Raw genomic sequence first — 19,020 nt, forward strand, 5'->3', positions numbered from 1 at the left:
ATTGGTCCTTTACTGCTTGTAAATTAACTGAAGAACTATTTTTAATATACAGGTTTAATCTTTAATGTGAAATAGTTCAGGTATAATCCCATCTAGTTTGGTAAGACTCTTCACCTTCCCCTGCTGCACTCATTGTGCACACATTGCTCTGCAACTCTCACTCCAATGCTCCTGCATAAATACACCAGAAACAAAAGAGGAAGACACTGAATATATTCAGAAGTTTGAAAACAAAGCTGTGAATGAAATTTGAATTGCAGTTCCTGTCCAAACATGCTTAATTTAATTTGTGCAGAATTACTTACATGCACATGACTAAATTTTTTTTTTCCCTTATTTTAAAAATCTACACTTCTCTTGTTAAACTGATCAGTCAGCACCACCTTTCTGGTAATAGAGCAGCAAGTGCTGCTGGTGATGTAACAGAAGTTTAGAGGAATTTGTGAGCCAAATTTCCAACCGTTACTGTTGGTTCTATGCGGAAAGGCTTTGTCAGTGAGTAATAACTACACAGACAGTTCTGTACGGAAGTGTGACATTAATTTGATGTGTGGCTGTTTTGAGACATCATCCTTCACTACTTCATTTGCTCTCATTCAAAAACTTTATTTAGTAAGTTAAAAAACTTTAAAAAACCCTCGAGTATAAACCCTCTGTATAAACCCCAAACTTATTAACACACAAGCAGGAATGAGGAACAATTTATCTCAATATATATTAAAATGATTATGAAACATAAAACTTTCATTCTAATAGAGTCAACAAACTTTTCTTAAATGTGTTAACAAGAACTGGAACATGAGAATCCACAGGCCTAGAATCAAGTAAAAAATTCCATAAATTAACTTTCTACATTGCAATCAATACTTTTTTTTGCTGATGTGTTTTCTTTAGAAATCTCAAATATCTTCACTTTTCTGTTTGCTACCAGAGAATCTGAAACAGAAGATCTCCCCCCACAACCATCTGAAAAGTAAAAAACAAACTTTAAATTTCTGTTTGAAAAATTGGTTTTTTAACACCATCTAAAAAGAATGTGATTTTAAGGAATCCCATGGAACACAACTCATTTATAAACAATATAATTATACCAAGAAAAATATTTTGTACATATGTATATATACACACACCCTCCCATTAAAAGTGGGGCTCAGGAAATTTGAGAACTCACTCTGACAGAATTTCCAGGAAGTAGTTTTAACAGTTTAATTTGTGTTATTGTAGAGCTGATATCACAAATGGCCCTCCCACCCCCGGCAGTTCTTGATATGTAACAATCCCCTTCTTCAGAGCATTTACTTTCATTTTCTTTACTCCAGAACACAGAGATGCATTTTCCATGCATTACATTAATTTCTCAAGGATACAGTTTTCAAGAACACCACATCAAAAACTAATGTTCTCCCAGTAATTCTCCTGCCCAGAAGTTTCTGGTATCATGACTTCTCCCTCATGATCCAGTACCCTTTGACCAAACTCTGCTGGTGGTTTGTTTTCTTTTGGGTTTTTTTCCTCCCCTGACAGGCAAGAGGCATCCAGGGAATACCAACACAGTCTGGTGTTCTCAAAGTGGGGGCTAAAACCAGAGATGAAGATACAAAACTACCTAGTCATTATGCAATGAATTTAATAGCTGACAGTCCAAAAAAGAAATCCAGAATTTTTAGACTCCTCACTCCACTATAAGTAGTTGTTGTAAAGAAAGGTACTGACACAACTCACATCTTCCCTGTATTACCAGCAAAAAATGACAGTGAAAAAGCCCCAAGTTTCAAATATATGCCAGCCTTCTTCAAAATCTACCTTGATTTTTTTTGAGCCTTTACACCCTGCATAACCTCAAGGACAGCAGAGAAGGGTAAAACGTTTCTTTTGGTGTGTTCTTAGTGCCTCCCTTGCTGTAGGGAGGCACATGTGCTTTCTACTTATCTGTCTACAGCAGGTGAATGGACACTGAAAGAAACTGCTGTTATCAATTATTTCAGCTGTTTTTTAAGGATGTTCTCTTGGACAACATGTATTTAAACTACCCATACATTTCTACAACTGCCTAAAAGCTGAAAAAAAATAGCCAACTGTAAAAAAATCCTAGAGACTACTTCTAATTCAGTAAGCCTCATTTCTAGTTCACTAAGAGCCACAGTTTAGCCTTGGACATTAATATCTCATTAAATGTTGACCAGCATAGTCCTTCAAAGGAAGTAAAAACCAGCCTAAAATAGCACAAAAGAATTCACACCAATGACAATAAAGAAAAATAATAATAATAAAAAAGTAGGCTATTTATAATTCAAATTTAAGTGACAAAAACTTCATAATAAAAATTAGGTCAAAGATTGGCATTGATACATCTGTGCTACAATGGAGTTAAAACCAAATACTTCAACCTCTTCATTTAAGAAGCCAAAAATTCAAGAGCACTTATATGTAAAAGCAGCTGCCCCTCCTGCTTCCCTTCAGGTATTTACCCACTTTGTTTTGCTCTTTGTCTTTAAACTGAAGAGAAAAAGCTTTCACATAACTCTTCCATTACCTTCACAAAGACACACAAGGGCCCTCTTCAGCCTGACTTTAATATAAATGGTACCAAACCAAGGTAGTTCAGAAAGCTAAATGTAGCTCCTCCATGCAATAAAGCAGTGTCATACAAAATTAAAATTGTAAGCCCCAATTTTAATCATATAAAAAAAAAGCAAACAACATTCTAAACCTGCAGACAAGAACTTAGATTAAGCAAAATAACACTGACCTAAATTTTAAATATTTTCACTTTCTTGACATCTTGAAAAATGTAAGAAAGTGACTAAGAACATATGAAGAAATTTACAGCAAATGTCAAATGCCTGAATGCCTATATATAGACATTTTCCCCCAAGTTTATTGGCTCCCACCACCTTATCCTGGGTGTCTATGCAAAACTCCCCTAGAATGCCTAAAACCAGTTTTAGCTTTGGGACAAAACTCTGTAACCACACAATAACCACATTTGGAACGAGGCCTCACTTGTAATCCCACCTAGAACCTGGAGCACGTGGGAATAAATGACAAGAAATTTCAGGAGGTTCTATAAGTCGCCAGTTCAGGTCTCTGCTTCCCATGGTCAGGCTCCAAAGGCTGCTCCCAGCTCATGTTACTTCCAGAAGCAGCAGAAGCAGCAACACCATTCAGGTTTGTGCTACTGTCAGTAATTCCTCACAGACATGAACTGATTCTGTACAGAGCTACTGCTGCACAAGCACACAGGATAATTTATCTGTATGCAAATCCAAGATAATGCACAGCTGACCACGTGCAATTTGTTTGCTGTAGTATCAAACCAGACTCACCCTATGCTAATTACTGAATAAGCACTAAAGCATGAAGGAATCTGCTTCAAAGAACTCTCAGTCTAAGTGTACCACAAATTACAAAGACTGATACAATAAGACACCAAACTGGTGAAGTGAGAGTAAAGCAGTCATTCACATCAGACACTCAACGTGTGAGCACCAGGCATTTGGATACTCCTTCACATTTCCACCTGCCTTGATGTATGTTGGAAAACACAAGGATGCTTGTGAAGATATAATAAAGACACAACTAAGTGCACAAAGAGGGGGTAGCAGTTCACAGCTCGACAGCACACCAGACAACACGCAGTGGGGGTGGGAACTGGTCAAGTATCTCACCGGCTGAAACCATCACCTGCAGTTGGAAATGTCGTTGAAAAGGTCAGAAACTGTGCAGGTGCATCAAAACAGCAAATGTGACTGGAAGGAGTGATTAAGGAAAAGAGTCTCTGAACAACAGAAGTCACATGGAACAAACTTGTTTGCACAAGTCAGGTGACTGCAACAACTCTCCTCCTGCCCTGATGGCAGTTCATGTGAAGCTGCCTATTCCAGGCACGACACGCTGGAAACTACTAAAAATACAAATCAAATATCTGCAAAATTCAACACTGTAATTTTCTTCTCTCTAGCTGGGGAAATGTTTTAAAGTATATCACAGAAAATTTCTCCATGCTTTTCTTTCAGTCCAATTACATGAAACCACCTTGCAGTACGTCACAAAATAGTCCTTTTTGGTTATTGAAAATCAAAGAGAGGGGATAAAGACAGACACATTTCCTCTTTCCAGCTATGTATGCTACCAGAACTGAGAATCACAAACAGGCAATAAAGTGGTGTCTCACGTATGGAGGTTGCAAGATTTAAGTTTTTTTAAACATAACCCCCCCCCCAACTTTAAAATTCACTCAAAAAACTTATACTTGCCCCAAATTATACAGCACTAGTATGACAGAAGAATCTCACCAGGTACTTGCTAAGCAAGATGTTTAAACAGGGCATACAGTTTCCAGAACAGGAATCAAATACTCTTACCCCCAGCTCTCCTCTAATCACAACAGAAAATCCTTCCAGTCTAAGATTTCTTTTCTGAATTTGTGACACTTGAAAATTTTTACTTATTGGCAAGTTTGAGAAGCTGCTTACATCATACATTTGACATTCATAATCTGGATTTTTAGTTTGGTGGAGCTAAATGCTACTGGAACTAATTGATGAAAATGCCAAACTAAAAACTAAAACCACAGCAAAACTAAGCACAGAAAGACAATATTTAGAATAAAATTGTTATAGAACCTGCTGCTTGCAGAAACAGAAATAAATGGTCTTTAGAACAGCTTCAGATGGATGTTAACTTTAGAGGGAGAATGACCCATCACTCAGTTGTGACAAAACTGGAGTTTTTACAATGACAAACTAGCCATTAAAGTATTTGTGTTGCACAGTCCACTAACACTTGAAAAAGTCTTTAAAAATCTTTTAATGAAAATGATTTTGAAAGCACTTGAAAAAAATAGTTATATTGCACAATTATACTTTATTTTTAAACTTAAGAAAAAGTTGCAAAGATAGGAAATAAAGAAATGGACTGCAACCACAGTTAGATTTTTAAGGACAGTCTTAAGCAGAACACATAAAACGAAGAATTAATGATTCAGGATGTGCAACTCCCACTGTAAGGTCAGGAAATAGATTATGTTGTTCTCAATTTGAATGAAGAGATTATGTTCATTGTTTCAAGGGATGGCTACATGACTGTGAGGTCTCATATGGTAAATTATTTCCCAGTTTCCATTGTACAAACATATTAGTCTATCTTATTTGAACAACAAACAAAACAACCTTATTGTTTAAAACCAGGGCAAAATTTTTGCTAGGAATGATCCATTTTATCCTATTAAACGCTTCCACATTTTATTAGTTTAATAATATCTAACCATTTTCTCATGGCTATTATAATTTTAATAGACCTCCATGGAAGTCATGCTGAATACTTGCAAAAACTGATACAGCTTCTCCTCCAGACCACAGAAGTGCCAAAAAGCTCTTGAACTCAGTAAGACTCTTTCCTTTGTTCTCTCTGCTCTTCCCACTCTGAAGAAGGGTTTTTCTTTGTTACAGCAGCTACTCACAGAACTTACGTTTGTAAATTCTAACACAAATGAGTTGCAGCAACTGAACTTGTGCAAAGATACAATTTATGTTCTTTTGTTTCTAGCATCACTATCCCTTGGAGTCTTTGAAAAGGCTGCTACAGCCAGAGCTTTCTGTCAGTCTTTTGCTTATTAACTCTTGCTTCTTCAAAAGCAAAAAGCAAAGAAGCACATGTCAAGTTAAAATTCATAACCTAAGCATTTAGCTTAAACTAATAAAGTGTTTCAGTACCTTTGTCATGAGGGAATGAAGTCGATGGAGCTGATTTAGGAAAAGACAGGACAAGTAGCTTGGGCAGTATCACACTGCTGTAGCTCTTTGCTTCAGCACATGGGAGAACATTTGCAAGTATTCTGACATCCTAGAAAATATATCCTGAGCTTCCCAAAAATCTAATCTCTCTAACTCCAAATATTATGGACAGACTGCTGATCACTAAGCCTTTGTATCCTAGACAATTCTTCATTACAGAAGTGATGTGAATTAATGACAAACAGACCACTAACCTATCTGCAGCCCCATGGGGATGTGAACAAAATGATGCCACACCAGTTGCTCTGCTAGCAAAAAGAGTGAAGGCTTTTTTGGTCTTGAGGGAAAGAATAAAAAAGGTCAAAACCACAAGCAAAATAGTTTTTATACTTATTCCATTATCCTTTATAACTCTTTTCAATATTAAGTATTTTAAAGAAAGATGAATGAGACTCAGGGATGATTGTCTCTAGATTAAGGAGTTTATACTTAAACCTGTCAGTGACTGGATGGTCACTACTGTTTTATTATGGAAGGTGACAGTGGTGGTCTCCTGACTCAACACTTCTGGCTTTGACAGCTTGTACCGAGGAGTTGTGCATGCACTACGTTTCAGCTGAGTGTCCAAAGAATGTTGGTTATCACCCCTCATGCAAGTGCATGCTCCCCTAGCCTCTGCCCTCCTCTATGCTGCCAAATATTCTGTAGAGCCTCCCTCCCTGCCAGTAAAGTAGTTCAACTTTCCAAAGTGTTTGCCACAAGTAACTGTTGTCCATCCCTCCAATTTTCATTGTTACAGCTGAAGAACACAGACTGTGAATGTAACAATATCACATGTTTCTGTGCCTCTTATTCTGAATGTTTTATGAGCCAATTACGTGAGTTCTGAGCCAGAGTGGTCAGTTAATTTGGACACCAACGTGTCAAGTGCACAGTTGGTTGAGATGGAAAATTCTTTTTGCTACGTGTAGTGAATCCCATTCAACTGTGGGGTGTTGGAACTTCTTGCTCTTCTTATGTGTGTGCCACCTGAAGATCTTCCAATACAGTCTTGATAATTTCCAAATTAACATACATCAAGCCTCAGTCCTACCATGGATCTCCAGGATAACCCACTTGGATCTTTCTCTGTGCTACCAAAGGCCTCTAATGATACCGTGCATTAATATACAATAGAATATTTTACTTGGAAGGAATCTTCTAATTCAACTAGTTGACCACTTCAGGACTGACCAAAAGTTAAAGCTTGTTATTAATGGCATGAACTGCCTTCCAATCACAGACACTTCAGTGACAATTCCCACAGTTCATTCCTCAATAATCCCTTATAAAGGACCCTGGCAAGCAATTCTTCAGTCTTTCAACCAGAGTGAAAATTAAATATCCTACTGGACAAATAATTAATTATCTTTACTAAAGATATTGTTATGCCTTAGGTTTAATAAAATGTTCAGTTTTTTTGAAGACATTTCAGATGGTTTTCAGAATACCAAGATAATGCTTCCCTAATCTTCCCATGAATTAATTTCTTTGAATTAATGAAGTATATTCATCAACTGCTTATTCTCTTACTAACTTCTTTAGCACTCTAACTAATTGGCTGATTCCTCACAATCCATCAGTGATTCCAGGCAAGTTGATATGTTCGTCTAGTTGTTCACAACAACTCTTTCAACTCACTTCTATGTATCACACAGAGTCAGCCAAAAGTATCAGCTATCCTCTGGTATGAAAGTGAATATAAGGTTTCTCCACATTCTGTATTTACTTGAATCCTGTTAAGGCCTCACACTCATGTGAGTTTCTTGACCAAAGACTAGTGGATTTCCCAAGATAATTTAGGCAATCTTCATTTTCAATATATGAAAACTTTTTACTTCTTGTGATTTCTTTTCACTTGAAAAATCCCTGAATTCACAATTTTACACCTTTGCATTTAACTTTCTATTTATTCTAAGTTCCTACTGAAACACTGGGGCTGGAGCTTCACAAAAAAAAAAATGGTTCAGTCTTGCTATATTTTCTAGAATGCTTTTTTACTACTTTGGCATTACCTTACAGTCTTTGACTGCCGTATGATATGTTAAAATTTATGTCAAAGCCACAGTTTTAAGCTACACTTAGATAATGTATGATGAAGAAAAGATCTCAGTATCTTCATTTCTACTTCTTATATATATCTCTATCTAGCAATCTGGGCTCTAGTAGTCCTGTTTGAGCAGGGGGGTTGGACCAATGACTTCCAGGACTATTCCAACCTGGAGGACTGCATCAAGCACAGCACTCAGGAGAAGGTCTTGGGATTTTGGTGGAGAGCTGGGGTTGTTCAGCCTGGAGAAGAGAAGGAACCCAGAAGACCTTATAGCATCTTCCAGTACCTAAAGGGGTGATAAGAGAGTTGGAGAGGGACTACTTATAAGGGCATGGAGGGACAGGACAAGGGAGCATGGTTTTATACTGACAGAGGGCAGCTTTATACTAAATATTAGGAAGAAATTCTTTACTGTGAGGGTGGTGAGGCACTGGAACAGGTTGCCTAGAGAAGTTGTGGATGCCACTGTAAGACTCCAGGCTCAGACCTATGAGTTCACTGAAGGGTTTTACTTTAAAAATATACAAGGCTCCAAAAATTCACCCACCAAATCTTTTTCAAAAGGGTCTTCACTTCTTTTCATACCTTAAGAGAGAGCACAAGGGAGAAATGCTGCACACGTTTTCTCAGGAGGTACTTCTACTAGGAAACTTTGGAAAAAAAGGGAACTTGTCAAAAGTTTAAAGGGCAACAATCAACTAAAGTAAAGCATTCCACAAGGCACTGACTTAGCACATGCTACCCATACAACTCAGTAAAATCCAACCCATTCAGTTTTAAGTTACCCAAAATATTAAGAAGGGAGATTAGGAGAAGTAAAGAAAGAGAGAAAAAAGGAGAGACTTATAGCTACCACCCAGAGTCCTGTGCAAGTCCAGCTTCCACATGTTCAGGTGGCAGGGCCTGAACAACATGGAGAGCACCGCTTTTATTTGCTTTGGCCCCCCTGTGGCCACACCCCCAATCCCCAGGCAGGACCTCAGGAGTGTCAGACATTCTGAGACTGGTTTAGTAGCTCCAGGGTGCCATGTGGTGTGGGCACAGCTGTTGTGGGGCTGGGTCAGGGGCTCCAAGGTATGGTGTGGGCAGTGCTCTGAAGTTCCAGCGACTGAGAGCTGCTCCAGGGCTGACTGAGGGGGCTTCAAGGGCCTGGAGAATGGGCAGGACATCACCTCACCTTCGTGAAATTTGATCTACCCCTTCCCCCCTCACACACACACTGGAGTTGGTCCGAGCCAATAACTAATAATAACAATCCAGGGTCTCACAGCCCCATCCCTGGAAGTGTTCAAGGCCAGGCTGGACGAGGCTTTGAGCAACTTGGTCTAATGGATGGTGTCCCAGCCCATGGCAAGGGGGGTTGGAACTGGATGATCTTTAAGGTCCCTCCCAACCCAAAAACCATTCTGCAATTCTGTGAAAATCAGTCATTACAAGATATTCATCTACTAAACTTGCTCCTATTAGTTTTCTTTCCATTTTTTCTCTAAATGCATAAAAAATTTGTCTTTAATATATTAACCTACACAGTCTGTGTAATAGACACGGAGCACAATCACAGTTTACCTCCCTCCACTGTTTGCATAAATATAGATTTTAGAAAACACATTCCTTTAGTACTTCTAACTCTAGAGTTGTATGTTCTTAAAAAAAAAAAAAAAAAACAACAAAAAAACCCAAAAGAATAACTTCCATTTTAACTAAATCCAAAAAAACCACTGGTACAGAGCTCAAATCAAAGAACTTAAACAGAGAAGTCCCCTGATATGTCCTTGATTTCTGCTAGTTCATATTGCTAAGGAAGAGCAGTGAAAAGCGGCACAACAGTGGTAGTGATTACATTAAGTTGGCAACTGCTATTTTCACATGGATAATAAACAGCAGAGTAGCTTCCCCTTCACTAAATCTTCATAATGTGCAAAACCACTGAAGGACTTCAAAAATTAAGACTGGTTCTTCTGCATCCCCCATTCCAGTTACCAGAAAACACACATGAGGTTCATGACATTTACCTGTGGGAGGAATCCAAAACTATTTTGATGGACCTAACTGAATTAAACAAAGGTGCTGATTAAGGCATGGTTCTGAGTACTGGGGATGGAAAACAGGTGGCAGAAGAGAGATGCAACTGTTATTCAGCACTTACCTACCTGTGAATAATTTTATCTACACAACATATCAGCCTTGGGAAATGCTAGTGAAAATCATCCCCATTACCTGTGCAACAGACTGAACGCTACCAAGGAAAACCCCAACATTTCCATACTCAGGAATTGTATCCATGTGGACAAGTAGAATACTGTAAAATCCTAGATTTACAAACTGCTTTATGGTTTCTGTATAAGTAATAAAGAATGCGATAGAGCATAAAGCAGGATGTCAGGGGAAAAGGTTTTTTCTTTTGCTATGTAGGCCTACATAAGAGGGAGAAAACAGTAGATGAGTAAAGCCAGAAACAAAGTGCCAAAAGAAATTAAAATTGAGAAAGAACGGGTGAAGAAAAAACCAAACAGGCATTCCCACTTTTAAAGACAGCAAATTTTGTTTATTTACCTTTGCTCCTACATTTACTATATTTTTTTGAACACAATACTAAAATTCTTGGGCTTGGGAAGGTGCAAAATAGTCCCTTGTGGACTTAACTGTGGCACAGTACAGGAGTCCTTGGGGAAATGCCATTCCCATCTGACAAACAGAATGAAGCTTTTAAAGGAAACTTGGGAAGCTGTATCAAACTTTTGGGGGCAAAAAGCTTAAAACTAGATTTTCTTTTTCTTCTAGGTTACAATCTGCAAAAGGAGAAAGTTACATTTTGATTTACACTTCTACTACTTCTATTTCACCTGAATAAAATGTTTCTATCTGCAAGTATAACAAGTAAGACTCAGTGCTAAATGCATATCACTTCTCATAAAGCTGACCAGGAGCAAGTGCCTTTTCAAACTGAACCAATTGCTTTCCATAAATTCAAAACTAATGATTTGATTGTATTCTGATAAAAGACAGGTACTCACAGAAATATGAAATGCTTATATAAGTTAAATGAACAGTTCCAACGGAACATTTCAAAATTATTTCATGCAGTTTCATTTATAACTGCTTTAACAAAATTAACTGCAAGTTTTACAGTTTAGATTATTACAGCTTTGAAAAGGCAGCTTAATTCACACATGCTGTTCCTAAAGATGTGGATTTGACACAAAACACAGCAACTGTTCCAAAGAAAAACAAAGCAACGCCCCACTGCATGACCTATATGAATGCCACCTCCTGCGGGCCAGTGGTGTTTGCCCCACACAGCTGCCCTCTAGTCTGCTGTGCCATCGTCCTGGGAACACCACGGAGGGATACCTGGATACTGGAAGCAACTGACACCACAACTGAGGGATGGTGTGAGGAGTGTTTCCACCTGAACTGGGCCCTGATGTTACTGCAACTACTGTTCCAGCCGGGGCAATCCCTGCTCTAACCCCACTGGCTTCCTGACCAATGTTCACATGCATCATTCCTCTGATCTCCTGCCAAGACACTTCATTCATGCCTAGGAGGACACATGGAATGCTCATTCCACACAAAAACCTAAGAAGAAAAACTCTTCTCAACATAAAAGACTTTCCCACATATGTTTAAATATGCAGCTCTTACAATTAGTAGGGGGGAAAAAAGAAGTCCAAGCAATATAAGAACAATATTCATCACCAAATATATTTATTGATTTAAACTTAAATTATACATACCACTGCCAAACTAGGAGTCTAAAAGAAAAAAAACTACCAGAGTTTTTTTACAAGACAATGTATTAAAATGGTAGAGCTCCATATATTATAAATTCTTGCCCAGATATTTCCTTGCTTAAAAAAAAAAAATTAAAATACAATGTTCGATCATAACGGCAGCAGTTTTTTACATTATTACTCAGCATGATGTGTAAAACCACCAATTCTCTCACACTACTATGTCTGATTCTATAATTAGTAGACTATGCAACAAAGTAGCACAGAAAACTAACTTCTCTATCTGAACCACATCTCACTCTTCCACACCAGCCTCAGTTTTTCTTTCAAACGTGTTAAGCTATGTAAGATTCTAACACAGTAATCAACATTTAAAGTCTCTAAAACCCACAAGAGTACATTTGGGGGTCTTCACAAAATAAAGATTTCTGGCTCAGATTTAAAATTAAGTTTGTAATCTTACTTGTGAAGCATTTAAGTCATGGCTTAAAACAAGTATAAATGTCAACAGCAAAAATCTCTGGCATGGACAAAATCCTCTGCAGGAAAAAATACCTGCCCCTGCCTGAACACACACACTTAATGATCTCCACACATTCTTAATCTACCATAACTGGTGTTACTTTTAGTATGTCCTTTTAGTATGTAAGTGGACAAATATAAGCCATAAACTACCACCTACAATCTCACCTTAGTATTTTCTGAGGAGGAAAAAAAAATTCAAGTCCAAGAAATGTCTCACTTTTCATGCTAAACAAGTGTCAAGTCCAAATAAAATGTAAATATGTGGAAAGATATTTAATCAGACTACAACACTTAGGTCTGAAATACAGACAAGAGAAACCACAGTCCTTTAATCCCTCTACACAATTCTACCTTTTTCACTGAGTCTTACAAAGACTACTGAATGTCCCATCTTTAGGGAAATATATAATATATAGACAGTTATATGGTATAAGTACTTTTTTAAAATAATCTTGGATAATCTTGGATTTGTAACACATAAGATCTAAAGTTACTTTGTCTTATCAGTACCGCTACAATAAATATTTGCTTCAGTAACCATGATGATGATGAAATACCCTACTAACATCAGTTTGCAACTTCTTTAGAAGTGACTAACTCACCATCATACCATGCTCAAAACTCAAGTTTAAGCAATATATATCATAAAGGAGATAAACAAAAGATACTTGAAAAATATGAGTCAAGGCAGACAGACTCCTTATTTTTACCTCAACTGCACAAAGTCATCTCCAGCAAGTCTAGCTTTGTATTTAATCAATACACACACGTTAAGAGTTACAGAATTCAATCCAGCTTTTAAAAACTCACTTCCCCTTTAAAGAGATTTGTGAACAAATTCTATGTGAACATTCATATCAGCCATACAATATGTGTCTGACTAGTTCAATACATCACCCCAAATTCTTCCTCAAAATAACATGGATGAAATCAAAGAGCAAAGTTATGAACATAGGTCTGACACAACTCTCATTTCCATTAGGATTTACATGTTGAGAGCTTTATATGGAAAGACAGACAATCAGACCTATTACCTGTAACTTTAATAACACTGATGAAGCAGAGGGAACCTATCTTGGAATTGTATGAAAAATTAAAATCGAAAATAATCAAAATTACGAAATGTACACAAAATATTACTTAGTCCAATGTACACAAATATTTGTTGCAAAAAAATAAGCCTTTTAGAAAGGCTGTAGATGTGCTATTTAGCACAGCCAGCAGAGGACAGAGGATCATATCACTGCTCAAGTTTAGTGCAAATAGATGCATATGCAGAGCAGCTGGCAAATAAGTCAAATGTGGATTATTACAGAGATGCTGTTGCTACATTTTAGAGTTTGCATTTCTTTCTCAACTTCCAAGATGGTTGTCGTAACCTCCTCAGACATATTTTTTCTACATATATACAACTGCTCTTAAATAGCCATGGTTAGGAAAAAAAAATCTGTTAAGCAATAATGAAATATAATCTTTAGAGATATTGCTAGGGATGACATCTGGTCTTTATTTGTAAACCAAACATTTCACATACCAGTTCTTGTCTACTATTCTAAAAGCCACAGCAGGTATCCTGAGTGAGATCCAAACTAAATCTTGCTATAAATTTTCGGCGTGCAAACCGTTGCTATAAAAGAAATTTTATACAACTTGTTTGAAATGACACTGAAGCAGCTAGAACTGAACCCCTTTATATGTTTTGATGTAATTTAAAATGCTTTTCTACTATATGACTGTGAAGTGCCTCCAACTTCACTACTAGCAGCACTACACAACCGGTATTATTTGTTATAGGAGAGAACCAGCTTTTAAACTAAAGACTTCTTGCCCCATTTCTGAGACAAAAGCCTGGACACTGGCTTTGTGACAACACTGGAATGGTTACATTGTGTGGAATAATGAAGACAACAGCTATGTTATGGGTGGGGAAATTCACATTTAACGAGGCAAGCATTTTCAACCAAATTTTTTGAAGAGAAAGAAGATTGATAACTCTCCCATACCTACATATATGATACACACTACTAGAAATACTTATAAGTCATGTCTACTGAACAGTCTTATGTACCTTTGTAGACTTTCTATCAGAAACTTTTTTAAAGAAAATACAATGCATTGATACTTGTTTCACAGAGACTCCCAACACAGAAAGAATTTAACACTCAAGAGAATTTAGGTTTCTTTTTAGGGCAATAAACAGTTAATTTTTATATAATTCCACATTCAAAAAGAAGCAGGAAGACATACAAGAAGGAATTCAAACCATCTACTGGATTACTTGCCTTTATATAAAAACCTGGTCTAATAACTCTGCGGTTTTAGAAACCACTGTACAAAAAAAAATGAAGTTATCAAGGAGAATGCTTTTGCAAATGCTGATTATTCAGTTCACACTCACATATCACTAAATCAAGGGGAGGGGGTAATATCTAAAAGTGCTGTTGAAAAGTCAGCTCTAATTCAGTGTTCAACAAGCTCATGTCCTGTTCACATACTTGCCCCAAACATCTGCAACATCTGGTCCACTGTGAACACTGCAGAGAAACACCCAAGGAAAACAGCTACATAAAGCCTTCAATGTGCTCTACAGTCCAGTGTAAGATCTAATATATACTGTCATAACAAGAGGAATCTTCTCATAAAAAAACAGGCGAGCCCAGCTCTCAGCCAACTGCCTGCACTACTGGATCAATCACGATACCAGAGACATCACAATTGCCTCAGCACTGTGCCAATAGCCACAACATAGAAGGAAAAGATTCGGTACCACAGGATGATACTATAGGGAAGAAAAAGAGTCATTCTCATTAATGCAGAAAAAATACTATTCAAATAAGATGGACTTTCCTACGTGCAGCATCCACATAATAAACTGCAGAATGTGCATTATCAAGCAGTTTCTCACATGCATTTGCCTACTAACCATTCTGCTGGGACACATTCCAAATTTTCAACTCCCTGAACACTTCAGGAAACTGTCAGGTGATTTGGTGTCATTTCCACACATATAACCCAAACTACACCACCACTAAATTAGCATTTCCCTTTTTATTCAAGTTTCCTTCTCCCACCTCCCTAGCATATTTATATTCGCGTTGACACAGTTGTGGAGCAGAAAAAGGGAGGCAATATTTCCCTCAGCTTCTCAACAAAACTGCAACTGTTGTTAACATCTGTTTTTAAATCCAGAAATGACTAAATATAACAAAATACTAAAATATAACAAAATACTACGCTTTAAATGTAAAAATGGTAACACGGTATAGTAATTATATTTCAAATGCATTCATATCCTACATAGGTGAAGAACTATACCATCAACTCATTGCAAGTAAGAAGGCCTCACCTCTCAGCTGAGACACAACAAAGAGAAAGTAAAATAAACCTCAAAGTATTTTGTTAACATACGGCATGTAGAGTGACTATTAGGCGATACAAGAACTTTTACCGATTCTCACTGCTCATAGACACCTCAGGGAAAAAAAGCATCCCAAACTCAGCTGATAAAAGCCTCTTTATCACATCTCAAACACGCTGCACATTTTGGTGTTAAGCCATCTTGCTACAACCTGTAAGCCAGAAGAATACAAACCCTCCCGTGTATATTAATTTTCTCTCAAGGAAACAGAGCCTGACCTTATGAAACGTACGAAAGAAAACAATGACAAAAAAAAATAATCTTTGCACAACGAATGCCAAGGAGATTAACCCCCAAACTACTCGCTGCACGCACGATCCACTCAGGGCAGGGAGCATTTTCCTCAACTTTTTGTTATTGTGGTTCTGCGCAGGCACGTTTGAAGCAGAACCAAACCCCACCGCTTCATTGTGTGCTACCAGCTACCGAAAGCGTTTGGCCTCCTCGCTGCGCTCTGAGGAAGCGGTTATTATCCTTGAGAGTACCAAAAAAATATAAGTTTGTCGCCCGCTCGAACAAAGCCCGTGCGATCCCAGCCCCGCCATGGCCCGTGGGGTCCGAGCGCCGCCCCCGGTCCCGCTCTCCCTGCGCCGGAGCCCTTTGTAGCCCCGGCGCGGTGCCCGCCCCCGCCTGCCCCGGGCCCCCGGGGCTCTGCCGGGCACCGACCCGGCCCCGCACACCCCCCCGGCCGGGGGCGGCTCCTCCCGGGCCCCTCGGAGCGCACAATGCCGCCCCTCCCTCCCCGCCGCCCCTCACGGCGCCCGCTCCGTCCCCACCTCGGCGCCGCTCCCGGGCGGACACAAAGGCGGCGAGGCCGCCGCGCAGGCCCCGCGCCGCCCGGTGACCTGCCACAACATGGCCCCCTCCCTCCTCCTCCTCCTCCTCCTCCTCCTCCTCCTCCCCTCCCTCTCCCCTCCCTCGGCGCGCAGCCGAGCCCGCAGACAAAAGGGGGCTGGAGGAAGGGGGGCCCGCCCGCCCGCTCCGCCCGCCCGCGGCCTCTCCAGCGCGGCGCCGGCCCCCCCCCGGGGTACTCACGGGCTGGGCTGGCGGCGATGGAGCCGGAGCGGCCGCTGGGACACCCCTGCCCGCCCGCCGGCCCCTTCCTCCTCCTCCTCCTCCTCCTCCTCCTCCTCCTGCCGCTCCCTCCGGGCGCCGCTCCTTCCTGCCTGCCCTCCCGCCCGCCCGGGGCTCACAACAACATGGCGCGGAGGGTCAGGGACAGCGAGAGCGCGGCAGCACCTCCCCGGCCGCTCCCCCCCGGCCGCCGCCGCCGCCGCTCGGCCCCGCCGCCCCTGCCCGCCCCGGCCCCGCCGCGCCTGCGCGCCCGGCCCGGCCCGCGGGGAGGCGGAGGGAGGAGGCGGCGGCCCCCGGCCCCTTCCGCCGCGCATGCGCCGCACGCCGCCCCTCAGCGCGGGCGCCGCGGGAAGGGGGTGTTGTTGTTTGTGTCCCTGTGCCTGTTCCCTGTTCCTCCCGCCGCACAAAACGGGGCTTGGTGTTTGTCTGTGTGTTTCTTCTCACTTTCACTTACTGTACCCAGTTCTGGGCTCCTCAGTACAAGAAAGACAAGGACTTACCGGAGAGGGTCCAGCGGAGGTCGCAAAGACGACGAGGGGATTGAAGCATCTGTCTTATGAGGAGACACTGTGGGAGCTGGGCCTTTTCTGTCTAGAGAGCAGGAAACGGAGAGGGGATCTCGTTAATGCATATAAATAATGTCAAAGGCAGGTGCCAAGATGATCAGAGAATCACAGAATATGCTGAGTTGGAAGGACCCATCAGTATCATCGAATCCAACTCCTGGCCCTGCTCAGGACGCTGCAAGATTCACACCATGTGCCTTTAGAGCATTTCCCAAATGCTTCCCGAACTCTGGCAGGCCTGGTGCGGTGACCACTTCCTCGGGGAGCCTCTTCCAGCGCTCAGCCACCTTCTGGGTGAAAATCCTTTTCCTGATATCCAACCTAAAACTCCCCTGGCTCAGCTTCATGCCTTTGCCTCAAATCCTGTCACTGATCACGAGAGTGAAGAGATCAGTATGAAGAGATCGGTATCTGCCTCCCCCTCTGCTTCCCCTCGTGAGGATGTTGAAGACCACAGTGAGGTCTCCTCCCTCAGTCTTCTCCAGTCTCAAGTCCCAGAATGGTGCCAGACTCTTTTCAGTGGTGCCCAGCAACATGATGAGGAGCAATGGCCATAAACAAAAACACAAGAAGCTTCACTTCAACATGAGGAAGAACTTTTTTATGCTGAGCATGGCAGAGCACTGGAACAGGCTGCCCTGGGAGGGCATGGAGTCTCTGGAGACATTCTAAATACACCTGGACACCTCCCTGCGTCACCTAATCTAGGTGACTGTGCCTTGGCAGAGGGGTTGGACTAGGGATCTCCAGAGGTCCCTTCTAACCCTAACAATTCTGTGATTCTCTCATTTTAGGCCTTTGGGGAGGGGTGGCAGTGGAAGGCAGAGCCTGCCCAAGGGCCTGAGGCTGGGAGACAAAGGGGAGGAGAGGCTTGGTTGAGGGGTCCTGAGAGCCCTGTGCCCAGCACCACCCACAGAGGGGGGTTGTGTGTGTGTGTTACTGTGTTGGTACAATAAACAGAAATGCATCCCCATAGCTGTAAATTAACTGCAGTGCCAATAGTTACTGAGTGGTGATTTTGGGCAAAGAGTCAATTATTCCCTTTCCTAAAGAAAGTTAAAGATGGGCCACTAGTACAGCTGAGCGATGCTGTTAGTAAATACAGTTCTGGTGCTGGTAAACACTGCCAGCATGGGTCTTGATAACCTCACTCAATGTGAACATAAATTCTGCTTATTCATCAGCCCCTAAAATTAGAAGGATCTCTACATATCAGCAACATTTTAAAATACATGTTTTACAAGAAAATCCCCTATTTTGCCTTTTTACCATTTCTTCAAGAGCCTGGTTAGAGAGTGCTCCATTGCAGGAAATAGCACACAGATGCTATACACAGCTCAAATCTTCAGACAAAACCAGGCTCTCAGTCCTGTGGTCACTGCACAGCTCAGTGCTGACAACCCCTTGTTCTGTAGGCAGACAGGAGTCAGGCAGACAGTGAGTCCTGGGTACAGCAGGGTGAGAACAGGAGAGCTGAGGTGCAGGAATAGCACCTGTACTGGTGCTACTGCTGGCACAGCAGTTGTGGAGATGATATGTCTGTAACTACCAACTGTGTTCTTAAAAATAGAGATGTCTCAAAGGAGAAAATCCTCACTGTTTTCAGTATTTATAGACACGGTTAAAAATATGAAAGTTCCCAGTTCCCGATAAAGATAGAAACATTTCTGCAAGAAATGATTTGTTCAGCCTAATATTAGTCAACTAAACACCCAGATTTCAGCCAAATACCCGGCTACTGCTTGCTTGATCCCCAGTGTCTTATCCCACTGCTGCCTTAGGGCTGTCTCCAGAGGGGCTGCAGGGCTGAAAAGCCAATTCCTTTGCTTACAGAGAAGGGAAAGTCTCTAAGTCACAGCCTCCAAACCAGCTCTTC

General features: G+C 40.9%; 1 protein-coding gene across 8 annotated transcripts in view; it reads right to left on the reverse strand.

The window, feature by feature from the left end:
* Positions 1-16,783, reverse strand: part of PUM2 (pumilio RNA binding family member 2) — a 71,774-nt gene extending 54,991 nt beyond the window's left edge. For 3 of the 8 annotated variants that reach the window (XM_051810116.1, XM_051810105.1, XM_051810090.1), the window contains exon 1: positions 16,281-16,369. In XM_051810116.1, the coding sequence (XP_051666076.1) occupies positions 16,281-16,361 (81 nt within the window). In that variant the 5' untranslated portion in view covers positions 16,362-16,369. Of the gene's footprint in view, positions 1-11,178; positions 11,197-16,280; positions 16,370-16,539 lie in introns of those variants that run through there. The other 5 variants (XM_051810091.1, XM_051810076.1, XM_051810094.1 and 2 more) reach the window with 4 other exon arrangements.
* Between the last annotated feature and the right edge of the window lie 2,237 nt (positions 16,784-19,020).

Source organism: Manacus candei, unplaced genomic scaffold, assembly GCF_025592945.1.
Source record: "Manacus candei isolate 608988 ecotype Guabito, Panama unplaced genomic scaffold, ASM2559294v1 h1tg000007l, whole genome shotgun sequence".
Lineage (NCBI taxonomy): Eukaryota > Metazoa > Chordata > Aves > Passeriformes > Pipridae > Manacus > Manacus candei.